General features: G+C 41.8%; 1 protein-coding gene across 2 annotated transcripts in view; it reads right to left on the bottom strand.

Moving 5' to 3' along the window:
- The window catches only part of UBN2 (ubinuclein 2), a 56,791-nt gene extending 41,404 nt beyond the window's left edge, over positions 1–15,387 (bottom strand). The window contains exons 1-3 of one of the 2 annotated variants that reach the window (NM_001277750.2): positions 14,813–15,372; positions 10,430–10,522; positions 4,799–4,900 (exon numbers count right to left, since the gene is read on the bottom strand). In NM_001277750.2, the coding sequence (NP_001264679.2) occupies positions 4,799–4,900; positions 10,430–10,522; positions 14,813–15,217 (600 nt within the window). In that variant the 5' untranslated portion in view covers positions 15,218–15,372. Of the gene's footprint in view, positions 1–4,798; positions 4,901–10,429; positions 10,523–14,812 lie in introns of both variants that reach the window. The other variant, XM_015285016.4, reaches the window with a different exon arrangement.
- Positions 15,388–16,301: the final 914 nt, after the last annotated feature.

Below are 16,301 nucleotides of genomic sequence, written 5' to 3'. Positions count from 1 at the left end.
AAGACAGGCCAGTAATAACAAATCTATATCCAAAGAAACAGCTAGTAAGCAAATATCTTAAAAAATAAAAACAAAACTTTAAAACACCCTCATATTTAGCGAGGATGAGATTACAGAGGCTTACAAGGGCAGCTTTTTCCACATAAACTTAACATTATTGCTGCATTTTCACCTCTCAATTTAAAATCAAAGTGTGTTTAATAATGGGTCCTGGGCAACATTTTTCCTGTACAAGCATCTATAGCATTAGCAGGTTAATACTTAAGGCCTTGAGTGTCCAGAGGTGCTGACCATCAATCAACATCTGTTACACTTGGCATTTATGTTTTGTTTCAATTACTGTCACATGGGTTATGGAGCATCACTATTTCAAGATAACTAAAACTGCTTACAGATTTCTAGGTAGGCAGTTCTCCCCTCTGTGTTCATCTGTCTGACTTAGGAAGGTGCTAAATAGTCTTTGTTTTTTTTGGACATGCAGGTGTAAGTAAGAGCTGATAGCATACTTGTTCACTAAACACCGTGCCTTTCTTCAGATTCCCATTCTATATGGCATACCAGAAAATGAAGAGCACCACATGGAACCTCCACACATATAAAGCTTATGCTGTCAGGAAGGCATGCAACTGACCAAATATTCCATCATAAAGACAACGAGACCAGCCAAAACAGGCTCACATGCAAGTGCATGCAGGAAGAACTGAGGGAAAGCAAAAATGTACAGGAGCACCATTCTACAAATAATGTAGCCTGGTAATTTACACTATAGCAATACTCATTTTAGACACTGAAGCAGTGGAAAAACTGAGGAGGAACAGCTTTCCTTGCAGGTTATAAATACTGCACTACTACTGCAAAGTCAACTGTTAAAGGCTACAGAGCAGCTAGAAAAAAAAATGGAAGATTGCCTTAATGTAAATTTTATCTAGAATGAAAACTTCAGCATCCACTTACTACAGTCAAAATGCTCAATCCAGAAATATCCCCTGAAGCACAGATTTCCCCCTTGTCTCAGTTGTATTATGAAGAGAAAGTCAATTCTTCAAAATAAGCTTTAGAAGCTAACAAAATTATCCAAGGAGGAGGACAGCAAGGGTGAAAACAAACAAACAAACAGCAGGTATACTAGATACACCCAAAGCATACAGCAATCTGTAACTATGTTCTTATTCTGTAAGAGGAGATGAGTCTGAAGAAAGATGTGGTGTAAGAATTATTGTCATTTAGGTAAATGTTGTGTTGAACCAAATGAGGTTTAACAACAGCAAGTGCAGAGCCTTGCACCTGGGAAGAATAAGAGCAAGTATCAGTACAGGCTGGGGCATGACCTGCTGGAGAGGAACTCCGTGGAAGACTTGGGATTCCTGGTGGATGACAGGTTGGCAATGAGCCAGCAGTGTGCCCTGGTGGCCAGGAGGTGATCCTCCCCCTCTACTCTGCCCTGGTCAGGCCTCACCTGGAGTACTGTATCCAGTTCTGGGCTCCCTGGTATAAGAAAGACAAGGATCTCCTGAAGAAAGTCCAGTGGAGGGCCACAAAGATCATGAAGGGCCTGCAGCACCTCTTCTATGAGGAAAGGCTGAGTGAACTGGGTCTGTTCAGCCTTGAGAAAAGACGACTCAGAGGTCATCTTATTAATGTTTATAAATATCTTAAGTATGGAAGTCAAGGAGACATGGCCAACTGCTTTTCAGCAGTCTGTGGTAACAGTACAAGGGGAAGCAGCCATAAACTTGAGCACAGAATGCTCTGCACCAACATGCAAAGGAACTTCTTCACAGTAAGGGTTATGGAGCACTGGAACAGGCTGCCCACGGGGGTTGTGGATTTTCCTCTGGATATATACAAGACCCACCTGGATGCCTACCTGCACAGCCTGCTGTAAGGGGCCTGCTTTGCAGGCAAGCTGGACTCAATGATCTCTGGAGGTCCCTTCCAGCTCCTACAGTTCTGTGATACTCAGACAAGTATTGATTCTTTCCAGAGAGAACAATGAAAGTAGATTTGTAAGATAAGTAAGAATCTCAGGCAATTTTCTTTTTGGCTGAAGATGGGGCACTGGTGACCTAGCCAAACAGCCCTGAGCCCAACCTACTGTCAGGGCAGGTACCAGTGCCCTTTAAGGAGTGGGACTGGAAAAATGTCTTTGCTTAGAGGAAGTCCACTTTTATCAGTGCTTTACAAGAATCTTCCTCTCGAAACACATGCCCTGTAGCTGTTTTTACTCCAGCCCTACTGAAGTCTGTTACTTGACAGTCATGTCATTATCAAAGTCCCTGAAACTGATCCTCTTTCCTCCCCTTCCAAGGAAGAAACTGATGAACAATTTGATTCCTGGAGAAACCAAATACAGTTACACATGCTACTTGTTATATATGCATCTTCATTGCATGTACGAAACTGCTTAATTTGCAAACAGATCCAAAGGAAGCAGAATTCATTAACTCAGAGTGCCTGCTAAAAAAAAAAAAACAGGTTTAGTTTTACTGGTTTGATTTCTTCAATAGCATTATCTCAACATTTGTTTTTAAAACGAAGACCTCTCTAAAGATACAGAATAGATCGGTTTCACTGCCAAAGAGTTTGGCATTTCTTCAACTCCTGTGATAATGACTAACATTCTAAGGAAGCTTACCCTGCCTGGGATACAGAAGGAGACAAAAGGGCTCCAATCCTGGAACAATTTAAGAGGTACTCATACATGTTTTCAAGCATCCGTATCCTGGACATTATAGCTTTTTATGTTTAAGAAAGCAGGTATTCCAAAAGAAAATAAGTCTAGGCTGGCCTAGCTCTGTCATTTCGCAGTGATTTAATAGCTGTCCACAGAAGATGAGCAAAGACAACACCTAGGCTTCCCTTCTAAATATTTTCCATTTGTATCGGACAGAGAATGAACAAGAGGTTCTGCTGAACTAAAATTCCACACCACAGAGCCCTTAAGCTTGGCAACAGGGACTTAAGACTGCAGCTGGCGTACAGAGATGGCATTTCACTAGACTGCATTATGAATTCAGACAAGACATAACGATTTGTTCAGAACAGCAGCCATTAGGGAATACACCATTCTCCCCAGTAGCTTCCACATGATATAACCCCCTGGTGCTTGGACAACTACCGTTTCTATGTTCTTGCAAGAGATATCTGAAGCAAATGGTTCTGCAAAGCTAATGATGTGCTACTGGTAACAAGAACAGCACTTGAAGGAGGCACAGTGTGAGAAATACTCAGTGAGTGTTCAAATCTCAAGAACTCACATTCAGCTTTGACAGGGATCTGTACTACAAGTACTCAATGCATAAATAAGATTGCTGATAGAATGAAGTAAATCTAGGAAAAAAATTAAGATTTAACTCGGGCATTGTTATCACAATATTTCAAAAGTGAGGGTGATTGTCTTCAGCAACAGTGAGTACCCAGGTAAGTCTACAGACTAAACTGCTTTCTCAGCAAGAATGAAACATCTGTTCTTACTGAGCTGAAGATGAGAATTTGACCTTTGCGAAGGACACCATCTTAGGCCCTTGTATAGTCCCAGCTGCACAATCAAAAGCCAAGGGATATAAGACAGTTTAAAATGTTAGCTGACCTTGTCAATATTAATCTAGGCCAAGAAAAAAAACAAATTAATAGAGGTTATGGTGAGCATCTACAGCAAACTTACTTTTCACACAACTTGCTCATGCACCTTCAGGCTGCGTTCACCAAAACAATCCATAGAGATGAGCTCAGCCTGCTACCCACTGTGGTAAATGGCTGGACTTCTCTTGCTCAAGAAGGTACCAGTTCTTCAGCATACCTTCTGTGTACCCACACTGTTCTCAGCAGTATTCAGAGGAATTGCCATACACTAGAAACCTCACAGCTCAGTGTTCACAGAGTTCTCAAAAAGGTTTTATAAAGGACTTTTATCACATTAGCTCAGCATAATAAATGCTAAACAACACTTCACTTCCACGCTTTTTTTTCCCCTCTACAATTCCTTTTCTCTCTCCTTTCTGACTTAAACTTTTAGCTCTCTCCTCTTCATTGTGGCTGCTTTGCCCTGTGCCACTCACCAGAGGTGACTGAAGGCTGGCTAACACGTCAGGTGGTGCTTTTTAGTGGTTTTGTACTGTTTAGTCAAGTAAAAATGAAGAATGAACATCTATTCCTTTCTGGCATCTAATAAAGGAGAACTATAGGATGTTCCCAAAGCTTTTATCATCTACGCTTTCTTCCAAGCTCTTTCCTTCATGATTTCCTACGTAACCTTTAAGATGTCTTCAAGTGCTTTCTTATAAGCCTCCAAATAGATATTGCATGCATCCAACTAATGCATTTTTCTCTCACCTCATCCGAGATGATTTCTGAAAAATACTCAAAATAAGCTGTAAAATCTTGTTTTATCTCAAACCTATTTTATCTCAAAATTTTCAGACATTCAGTGTCCCTATGGGTTCTGGAGAAAAGACTAGTATTCTAAATGTATACAAAAAGCTACCATCAGTAACCAATTCATAATCCAGATGGCTAGTACAAGAAACTAAATAGAGTCCAGTGTAATTTCAGACCACTGTAAATAAAATCAATTTCTAGAAGTGGAATATGCAATACAGTAACAACTTGCTCCTGTAGTACAAAATGATCTCAGACTACAAACACAGCCATTTATTGGATGCCCATAGTAACTCACCCTCTGGATTCACACTAGTTACACTTGAGCACAAAGTATTTGCCCCTACCCTTCTTTTCTTTTTATCAAGAAGAAAAAAAGATCACTTTATTTCTTGTTGTTGTATTAATAAGGCTTACTTACTGCTTCAGAATTATCAATGAAAGGGTCTGTTTCATCATAACCGTAACCTATATCAATTAGATCCTGCAGGCGATCCTTCCGATGTTTGTGGGGCTTTCCACTCTGGAAAAGAAAAGAAAATTATACCACTTGGGAAGAAAGTAAACAAAGTACTAAAGTCTACAAAACCTAGAACACTGGCATGATAGTCATCCAGGGACTTAGCAGAGTTCTGCTTTGCTTTGATGTGTCTTTGAAGATTGCCCAGATAAATAAAAACCAGAAGGCGTAACTTTCACATAGGAATGAGTTTGTGCAAACATGCTAAAATGCCGTATAAATGCCTTATCAGAATCTTTTCTGAAAGTTATTCATTAGCCACCTGGTTTCTGGGTGACTGAAATATTCCTAGCATTTTCTGCTGAGACATGTTTCACTGTCCCATTTTTAAAACTTCTATTAGTGACAGAACAACTGAGATAATTTAGGTAGTGTTAAGTCTTTCAGTATGCTACAGTGCCATTACAAAGGAGAACACAAATAGCCTTGCATTTGCTAACACATTCTCCCACACGAGATGGATTGCCTTTCTACAAGAGAGTGAAGCTGAAGCCAAAAGAGAAAAATATTGATCTGGCACTTGCAGATATGGAGTGTATGAGTTTCCAGAAAGTTACAGTATTCATTTAACATAACTGAAGAAAAAACACAGTAAGATGAAATACAAGGGCTGTCATTGCAATTGATAGGACCAGACATGAAAGGGTTACTTAACTTAAAATCAACTATATTGCAGATTGTGCATTCGCCTACCTCCAAGAGAAAGTAAATTTCAGTTTAACCTGTAAGTACTGTTCTAATATGAAAGTGTTACTGCTAAGTAAAAAGGCACATCAAGCTCAAACTGCAGAGTAACTGAACTTATGGCTATACAAACAAGAAGTGCTTAAGATGTGAGGCCTAGTTTTCTGACTCCTCAATACTGTGGAAATTGTCAGTATAAAATTATTAAAGCTAAGTGCCTAAGGCCACCATCTTTACTAAAACAGTATCAGGCTCTTCCATGAATAGTTTGTTAACTATAAGCAAAATATATACTCTTGGCAAATACAGAGGTATAACTAAGCCAATAAACGCAATCATACAAGAAAAAACCCACAAAAGTGAGTTCCATTTCTAATTCAGGTTTCCAATCTAATTGTACTCCTAACTTTTTCTTTTTTTAATCAGTCCTGTCATCCCCTACAGTCAAGTTACTCAACTGATGTTTTAGGAATACGTATCCATGCAGACATGCAGTAAGTTTTTGTTTAAAAAAAAATCTTAGATGAAAAAGAAAATATTAGAAAAACAGAGGTAAAACTTCATTGCTCTTTCTTAAATTCCAGCATATTTCATGCAAAAGTTTGTAATTCTCATGATTCTGCAGCAACTGTAGGCTAATGAACACTATGGCATTTTACCTCTGCAATCCCATTAATATAGTATAGTGCAATCCACCACTGTATTATTTCTTTTAAGTCCAACTAACTAAAAACACAGAGGGGCACATCCTTGTTCAAAAGTTCAAAGTCTTTTTGCAGCAATGCCTATTTCAGCACATACAAGCATTTAAAAGATTTTCCAATGCATTTTTACTGCATGTTATTGATAGAAGTACAGCACAGATATGGGACAAGCCTAATAAATGAAAGTCTTGTAAGAGCAGAGTGAGTAAAGGTAGGGTTACAACAGTAAACTGTCTTCAAACAGAAACAGATATGATAATATCTGAACCACTATATCTGCAGTTAGAGAATTTCCTTCAGGCCTGACTCTACCAAGCTATGTTTAAGGAAGCACGTTAAAAGTCTATAGGTTCATCTATATAGATGTTCGAGACAAAACTGAAGAGATCTCCTGCATTAATGCTTACTACACAATAATTAAGGGAAGTTTTACTACAGGTGCTTTCACCTCTCTTCTCAAAGAGCTTCTTCAACTTTTCTGTCCCAAAGCATAAAAGCAGCCGTGACACCAGAGCACACTGAGACAGTTCCTGAAGCTGCAGATAGTACTCATACAGTTGTTCAGGAGCTCAAATAATAATTCAACAATAGGGCATAACCTAAAGTTTAAACAACCTTCACACAACAGAAAGTGGCAAATACAATGCCTCTGGGAGACTCTTCAGAAATGAGTCAACTTCGTCTCTGTAGTGGGCACATTAATAGAAGTTAAAAAAAACAGGAGATAAAAGACTACACATTCCAGGGCAGAAAATAATTTTGCTTGAAGGAAATGGTACTTCAAAACTTGAGAAAAGACCCCAAGATGTTTAAAGATAGTAAACTATCACTGGATAAGAGAGAAACTCCACTCAAGTTAATGACTGGTTTGAGGCCAGTATCCAAAGGGTAGGAATGAATGGTTCACCAAGGAACACATATTCATCTGTAGAAGCAACAAAGAAGGCTAACAGCTGGGGGGCAGGGAGGAAGAGATAGATGACAGAAATTACTCAGTGTAGTAAATACGAGAGGCAGCTGAAGGAGCACTGAGACCACTTGGTTGCTTGGTACTTGAATAGTAAATTGAATTCTATGATAATAAAAGGAAGGTAATCCACACAAAGGAAGTATAACCCTTACAACAAATACAGCGTGCTCCTAATTCGTTACACTGCTCAGGAAGTGCTGGAGTCATTACATGGAGTAATATGACATCTGCCCGACAATCAGCAGTGGTCAAAAAAGATAAGAATTAGGACTTAAAAAAAGGAACAGAGAACAAAACCAGAAGTCATGATTATATCACTGATAAATCAGGGCATCCTACTGCTAGTGTTCTTTCATTTAAAAAAAGAAATTGGAACAAAAAAGGGAACAGAGTAAGGCAACAAAGATTTTAAAGGTAAAAAGCTGCTACTGTACAGTATCAGAGTTCAGCTGGAGAATGAAATGACAGACTAGATGATAGCATCAGAATCACACGCAGCATGGAAAAGAACAGGAAACCATTCACTGTTTTTCACAATACATGAATTATGGAGCACCACATGAACTTAGTAGCCAGCAGTTTTAAACAGAATATGTTTTCATGTAACAATCATCAGGCCACTCAGTGCCATGGAATACAACATTAAACACCAGCAAGCTCAGAAGATGGCCTGGCAGATATATGGCAGAAAACGACACGAATGGTGGCTAAACACAGTCCTTGGCTTAGGAAGAAATTAAGCCACAAACTGTTAGAAAGGTACGCTCTGGTAACATCAGCGTGCACTTGCTCTGTTACACATTCAAGTATGAGATCACTATGGTGTCAGAGAACTGTTACACCTAGCAACTACTGATTTTATCTTATGATAATTATTTTTAACATTTTATATAATATTACCTGAGGTTAATATAATGTTTTCACAACATACAGCATATGTTTAATTTTACTAAAGAATAAGAAAACATGACTTAAAACTGCAACTATTTGGAAGAGATTTTTATGCTGGCATTTTAAAACTCATAGCAATTACAATAAAGTTCCAAATAATCAAGTAAACAAATGGTGCATTAACTTCACACACCTAGACTTAGAAATGTTTATTAAAAGAGTTTATGTTGGTATCAGCAAGATGTATCCAAAACTGTACCAATTATGAGTACAGACACTTACATGAAAAAAAGTAGAAAAGGTCTTTAAGGAAGACTGTTTTTCATGAATCACATTTTTTTTCCACAACTACTACAGCATCAATGCTGTGTAAAGATCACCTGACTCAGTTTTAAATGGATACAGGAAAGTCATACATCATCAGTTTAAGAAAGGTATAGTCCTTTCTGCAAATGTAAAAAAACTTCATTCTCATACAACCAGTGATTACTTCTACACTGAAGCAGTATTAGAGAGATAAAGAGAATCAGCATCTATGTCAAGGGATATCTATTTTAGTTTAAGCTAGGGAATAAATGTCTCACCTCAAGATTCAGAAGCTGGCTGGATATTGTCAGAACAGGAGCAATTGCACTGGGTCAGTGTACAGACACGCAATTCTTCCTACCATGAAGTGTTAGTAGAGACTGATGGCTCTTGTAGTGGAAGAGAGAAAGGACAGCAACTATCTAACACAAGAGCTATCAATCTCTCAGCACCCTGCATCCTTAGTCGTCCTACTCTAATAAATTGTCCCTAGAAGACATTCGCCTTCTGAGAATTTTGTGGCAGTGGAGGGCATAAGGTAAGGCAGAGAATAAAGAAATGCAGGACATCAGAAGCACAAATAGCCAAGATACAAGCACGCCTGAATTCATACCCTGGTAAAACAGTAGTTTGCTATGTACTGCTTTTCTAATGGTTACAAATATCTATTTGCCTCTTATTTTTGCAACTGAGCACTGGAATTAGTTTTCATAGTTTTAATAATAAACTTTGTCCATGAATGTACATGTTTAGCTTTGATGCATGAATAAATATATCTGCATGCATAGTACCCTGCATGTGTATTAGATTGCCTCCACCACCTCCACCCCTCCTACATATATTGCTTTACATGCTCTCTACTGACTTTCATTTCCTACAGTTAAGCTACTTGTTTTAGAACATTATTAAAATCCTTAACTTGTTTTATGGAAATGAGTTTCTAGAAAGTACAATTGAAATATCTCTCTGAAGTTCAAAAAACAATTTATCATTCAAATGAAAACCAAACATTACTATGGAACTACCTTCTCAGTACACTGGGTATATTGAGTTCCTGTCAAACCCTTCAAAAGAAGAAAATGATTATTTTCAGTTTAAGGATTTCTTTTGTGATGTATCACATCTAACATGCTCTGAAATACTAATTACTTCTACTGAATATTTAGACCAGATACTCCTAAAAGTCTGCCTTTGCCAGGAAAAAAAGAAATCAAACAAGTAACATCTCAATATGCATATTAGTAGCAAAAGATACAAAGGACTGTTCTTGATTCCCTTCTCTATTAGTAATTCAGAATATCAACATGTCGAAGCATGATGATGAGTTCTGATTGCCAGCTCAGAATTAATCACCCAACCCTACCCAGATGAATTCTTAAAGACTTGCTTGGGTGTGGTTTTAGACAACACTTACTGATTTCTACCTTCATTTATTAGTGAAAGCCTCTTTATATTATCACCTAGAGTTGTTCAAGTCATTCATGCTACATTTTCAGGAGTCAGCAGAGTATCTTTAGGCAGCTGGCAGCTACAAGATAAACTCATCAAGTGATGACTTATTAAATAATAGCTTCCCATGGAAGCACTCCAAACTAGTCAGAAATTCATCAAGATTTGTCAGTATACAGCCTTAGGAGAAGAGCTTTTCAGTAGTGCACAACAGTATTTATCACTAATATTGACCTACATTTATTACTCAGTTGCCCTTATATAGGAAGCTCTTCCAAGAATAGCTTCACAGGCAATAATATCCTATGGAGAAATCTATTTAGCAGACTTGCCTAATAATGTTGTAGCAGCTTCAAGCTACTTAGATGAAATATAAATGGGATGGCCAACTCTGATGTATACAGAAGTCGTTTGACTTCAACATCAACAACTGTACTGAGCAACAAAAACCTGGTGTTAACATCTATGCCACACTGTAAGTTATCACAACTAAACACTGGTATGTTTTAACAAAGGCCCATAACTCACGTATTTTGCCTCAAACTTCTTGGCTAGTGTCTCCACCTCATGCCGCTCACGCTGTTCGTCATTAAAAGGATCTTCTGAGTGAACAGATTTCTTCTGAAAAAGACAGAAGTATTCATTCAATTACAAGAGAAACATAAGGCACATTAATAAAAACCTATTAAAAGTGAATAAACTACATTCTAATAACTAAGTAGCAAGAAACTATACTAAGACAGTCCAAATGCTTACTTTATGCTCTACAAATGAGTTTAGCCCATTCAGTTATCATCTACTTGTCTCCTCTTAGTGAAGAGACAAACACAAATCTAAAGAAAGACACAGCTTTACGTTTACCTAAGCATTCCAGTGCAACCACAATGGAAAGCATGAGCAGAAGAGTATGCTAGCTGAATTAGAGATCCAAGGAGAAAGAACTCCAAATGTAACTTACGCTGGTGCCTACCCTATAGGTGCTGTGATCCTCAGGTACCATACACAAGATGTACCTCATATGCTAACCAGCAAGAAAGCAATTGAAAGATTACAAAGCAAAGTCATACTGTAACGAGTACCTTACCACTCTGAACTTCCTTACTGTTACATTCTTGTTTGGATAACTTCGGTAATCACAACACAAATACTACAATACTGCCACTACAGCTGCTAGAATAATATGATTTAATATTCCAGCTGTATAAATAAGCAGGAAGCATACACTTCTGAGTTTCCACTGACAAGAAGTCAATGAAGAGCAATCAAGAGCATGAAAAGGTTTTTTTTCTTTTTCCCAGAAAAAAAAAACTAGGACTGCATTTGACAATTTTCTATATAAAATACAGTAAAAGAGGTGGGAGTGGTAACAGGGTTCTAAAACATGGTAGAACATAGTTAGGTCTTTATGGATGCCTCTCTAACTTTACTCCACGTGAACCACTCAATGAATAAATCACGTTTTACAACAGACAAAGATGGAACAAAAAGCAAAGCTGTGAAAAGCAAGAAAATCCAAAGCTCTGAAAGGCAAGATCCTCCCCCCACAGTAAGAGAAATTGAGTACTTAGAAGAAAAAGAAGAGGGTTATACATAATCCTGAAACATCTACTAAGTTACATATGCATTTCCTGCATACTACATATTAATATAAAATACTGCCCAATTTAGGCAACACTTTTTTTTCCCTTCCTTTTAGCAGGGAAAGCCTATTCTACATAGATAACTCCAGAAGTAAGGCCTCCTATTTATTTCCAGGAGAAATACAACAGATAGAAAGAGCACACAAACACTGATAGAGAAATTCTCAGTGACAAAACAGTATTTTTCTCCATTAGTGACGCATTTTTGTCAGCAATGCTGTCCAGAATGTGGCTTGTCATCACTGCTACTGAAACACACCTCCCACCACCTCACTGTGCTCACATCCACTGTTTGGAACGTTCAATAAGCGTTCATGAATGTCAATGGGTGCCTTTTTTCCCCACATGGAGGAATTCAATGACACCTTTGCTTCACACTCACTTCCATGTCAGATGCCATTTTGTCAGCCTGCCCCTCTGCTGCCCTCTGTCACACAGCAACAACATGTAACAGAATGTTGGTGGGAAGGTTCCGCCTCTACTGCCATACTCCAACACAGGTCAAGGAAAATTCAGCAGTAAGTGTTAATTCTCATATCTTCACCAAACCAAAGGCGTAGGTGGACTACTCTGTTATACATTTTGAATAGTTATTAGCAAATTTCAGTTTTGACTGTATGTAAAGGCTCAGTCAAGTCTTCTGGACTTCACATTAACTTCAAGATGTTACTACTTCAGCACATTCACAGCCTGCCTGACACAAGCCAACTTGGGCTTCTAGCTCACCCATTTCATGTTGTTTTACACAAAAACTTCATGCAAGTAATTCCTACCAGAATATGAACTGCACCAACAACCCAACCAAAGGATGCTTTCTTTACTATCATTAAAAAAAAGGAGAAGGACACCACAAGTTTATCAGAAACATTTTTGCCAACTTCTTATTCAGGCTGTAAATCCAATTTTAAAATTGGACAAAAAAAAAAAGTAGCACTCACCCTGTCAAGTAAATTTTGGGATTATTTACTAACTGTTTAAGAGACCTATTCAATCATTGCTTCCAGTTATTCCCATATACTGATGCAATTTCTACACATCTCTCCCCTTCCAGAACAGTGAGTCTCTGGAGATTCTTTCTTGGCTACTTCAGCACCAAGCAACACTACAGGATAAAGACATGTTTTGAATTATGTCATGTTGAACTTTAATGGGAATAGCTTCAAGGAAACTGAGTAACTTATAAGGGATAAGTAGTAAACAATAGCCTTCAGAAAACCCAATCAATCTTCACCCTACAAAAGCAGTTTGCATAACTAAGTTTGTATAAACTGTTCATTTTAACTTTTTAACAAAACTAAGTTCTGAAAGCTTAAACTCCATTTAAAACTACAGCATTAACTGCTAACTACTTACCACCAACTCACAGCAAATCTCAGAATCAGCAGAAAAATGACAGAGGGCAGAAGTTTCTTCCTCAAGTTCTGTTTTAACAAGGCAGTCTTCTCTGCTGCCTTAACTAGTACACATCACCGTAGCTATTCTACTCCACAAGCAGAATCAGTCTTCCTTTCAAAATTGCTCCTACCTTAGAATTCTGAACAGGTTGCAACATTTCTTGGTCTGAGAATGACCAGAGATTAGGTGAGAGACAGATTTGTGTAGAGCAAGTTCTCCTCTTATGCTTTCTATAACCATGAAGCAAGAGGGATACCTTAGTTTTACTCCTGGACAAAAAACGCTTCTCTTTGCATGTTGATTGAGGCAAGATTTTAAGTCCCCTCTGCTATATTAGAGAAGCCTTTTCAGTGTCTGCTTTGTAACCAGCAAGAAGTTAAACTGACAGAACAACTACACAATAGATTTTGAACAGTTCAGGATCACAATTTATAACACAGTTCTACATCATCAGTTGTTTGTTCCACATAGTCCAGAAGGAGACAACATTACAATCCATTGATTTTTCAATCTGTACTCTGTCAGAGATTCCGTATAAAGCAATTCTATCACTATTTCTATCTATCTGATCCCAGTTGTAGCAAAACTCCACTACATTTCCCCCTCCTCCCCCCCAGCTTTCCTCCAGAAGACATGGAATTTTCATCAGAAACATAAAAATACTTTTTCCCCCCCGACTATGTGATTAACACATTAACAACCTACAAAAAAATATGAAAGTGAGGACTGCCAGGGGACAAAGTCAGCCTTTATGTGCAGACCCACTCTGAAACACCACCACAACTTCCATCCTCATCACAGAGGAACTGCTCAGAAAGATGGCACTCCACAGAGCACCAGGCCACTGCTACAACCCAGAGCGGTCATCACTGGCTCTGTTTGCCCACAACAGCTGTAGGACAGAACAGAAGGAGCTTTTAACTTACATGAGAAACTTGCAGAGGAATTATTAAAATGATTGATTTTTCTGTCTTCAGCTTTTGAACACAACACAGTTCTACATTCCCTCCCATACAGTGCAAGAAGTAAACAGGCCACTAAGTATTGTTAGAAAAAGAAATATTTTGCTCCTTTAACCACTCTTGTGCTTATACTGGATTTGAAAAGCCAGTGACAGCATCAGTACCAGTACTTGAAGTTTGCCTTCAGATTTCACCAAAGATAGCTGCCTCTGTAGTAGCTGCCACTGCCCCTTCCAGGAAGATAGAAACTTTCTCTAAAATCAAATAGAGAAATTAAGAGAAGCCACAACCACACACTGCAACTTTATCAGTATCTGCACCTCACAGAGTGACTGGCTCCAGTGGGACTGTCTCCTCCCTAACTGAGGGCTCTGTCCTGCTGATTGGTAATATGCTCACTCCCCAAAACTGTCTGCAGGATAAACACGGCAGCCAAAGTACTAAATATTTTCTGTTTGGGAGAAAAAGAGGAAGAACTTCTTTACTTGAGTGAAGGCTCTGATAGTTATGAGTAAGGTGTCAGTTACAGTGACGTTAACTCCCACTCAGTAACGCACCTCCAGGACTGACGCTCACCCCACTGCTCCCCAGGACTGGCAGCAGAGCCGGGCTAACAACTGCTTCACCTGCAGAGAGCCCCACAGACAACAGCCCAACACAGGACAGCTCCATCCTCTGCCACAAAAGCCTCCCAGTCCCAGAGAGCACAATAAACACACTGCTACCCAGGCAGGAAGAGGAAAGACAGACGGGATGCAAGGTGCTCTCCCCGACAAGGCAAACCCCTCCCCTCCCCCGAACGCGGTCTCAGCGTCGGGACAAACACCCCGGCAGGACGAGGCCGCCGATAACGCTACGGTGGAGGAGGCGGAAGGGGGGAGGAGGAAGAAGGGAGGGAAGGGGAGGTCCCGTACCCGCGCCTCCCTGCACAGCAGCAGCTCCGGGTAGCTGAACTCCACGCAGCCCTCCTCGGTGGGGTCCTTCAGCACCACCTCCAGGCGGACCGTCTGGCGGAGCGGGAGCGCCTCCTGCGGCGGCGGCGGCTCCTGCCGGCTGCCCTGGCGCGGCGGTGGCGGCGGCTCTGGCCGGGGGGGCTCCCGCTGCGGCGGCGGCTCGGGCCGGCCGGGCTCGCGGGGCGGCTCCAGGCGGGCGGCGCTCTCCCGGGGCGGCGGCGGCGGCTCCAGCAGCGGCACCTCGCGGCCCGCCGGCGGCGGCTCCGGCTCGCGGCCCCCCGACTCCCGCTCCAGCGCCGGGCTCTCGGCCTCGCGGCGCCTCACGGGTGACAGGCTAATGAACGGCACCCGGCGCGGCTCCGCCATCCTCCGCCGCCCCCCACCCCCCCGCCCTCTCACCGGCCCCCGCCTCGCGCGAACGGTGACACCGCTCTCCGCGTTCCCTCCCCCCGGCTCCTCCCTCTCCCCTCCCCCCTCCGCCGCCCGGTCTGAGCTGCCCCCTACGTTCTCCTCGCCGCCTCCGCCATCTTGGCGCCCCCCCACATAAATAGAAGCAGGCCCCGAGGCCGCGCACGCGCCCCGAGGCCGCCGACGCCGTCGCGCCGCCCCGCGTCGCGGCTGTTATTGCTCAGCTTCCCCTCGACGTCAGCGCGCCCGACGGCGCCCGCCCCCGGTTGTCATGGCGATGTGCACGCTGCCGCCGTCGGAGCCTTAAAGGGGCCGCCCGCACGCGTCGCGCCGCGCGGGGCAATGGCGGCCGAACCGCTGCCATCCCCACCCCCCGCCTCGCGCCGGACCGTTGGCGCTCGGGGAACGCGCGCGCGGGAGGGGAGCGGCCGCCCTGAGGGGAGGCCCCGCTGAGGCGGGAAGGGAGAGGGGAGAGGAGGGGCAGCGCGGGACGGGGTGAGGTGCGATCTGTGCTATCCGTGGAGGAGGCCCCCACCGCCGATGGGCCTGGGCCTGCTTGCGGCCCGAAATGGCTCCTTGAGGAGCTGACCACCTTGAGGTCCTGCCCTGGCTGTGAGGTGGTCCTATGAGGACCCTTTCGCTGTGTGAGGTTCTGGTGGCAGTAGGTTGGTGAGAAGAACTGCTCTCCGCACACACGAAGAAGGCAGGGTGTGAGCAGCATACTTCCAGGAGCTGGAGCTGCCTGCGAGCAGGGTGCCTCAGTCTGCCACCGCCTACCTGACAGACTGATGCTGGCACTGCCAGGCAGGGATATGCCGACAAAGAAAGCACTGTGGAATCTCAGGAAACCATGAGCATCTCCATAATGTATCTTCACCTGCACTGGAGCAGGCAGGAGGAAGATGTTACCATCTTTTGTTCTTCCTTGGCTTCAGTGTTTCTGAGGCAGCTGTGTTCCTCCTTTAATTTAAAATGCACTCATGTTATGCAAGAAGACTGTAATCTGTGTATCTATTTTGAATATTACAACAAGCCATTCTAC

The sequence above is a fragment of the Gallus gallus genome, chromosome 1 (assembly GCF_016699485.2).
Source record: "Gallus gallus isolate bGalGal1 chromosome 1, bGalGal1.mat.broiler.GRCg7b, whole genome shotgun sequence".
Lineage (NCBI taxonomy): Eukaryota > Metazoa > Chordata > Aves > Galliformes > Phasianidae > Gallus > Gallus gallus.
The sequence above is the reverse complement of the archived record's forward strand: the minus strand, read 5'-3'. Positions and strand labels throughout refer to the sequence as shown.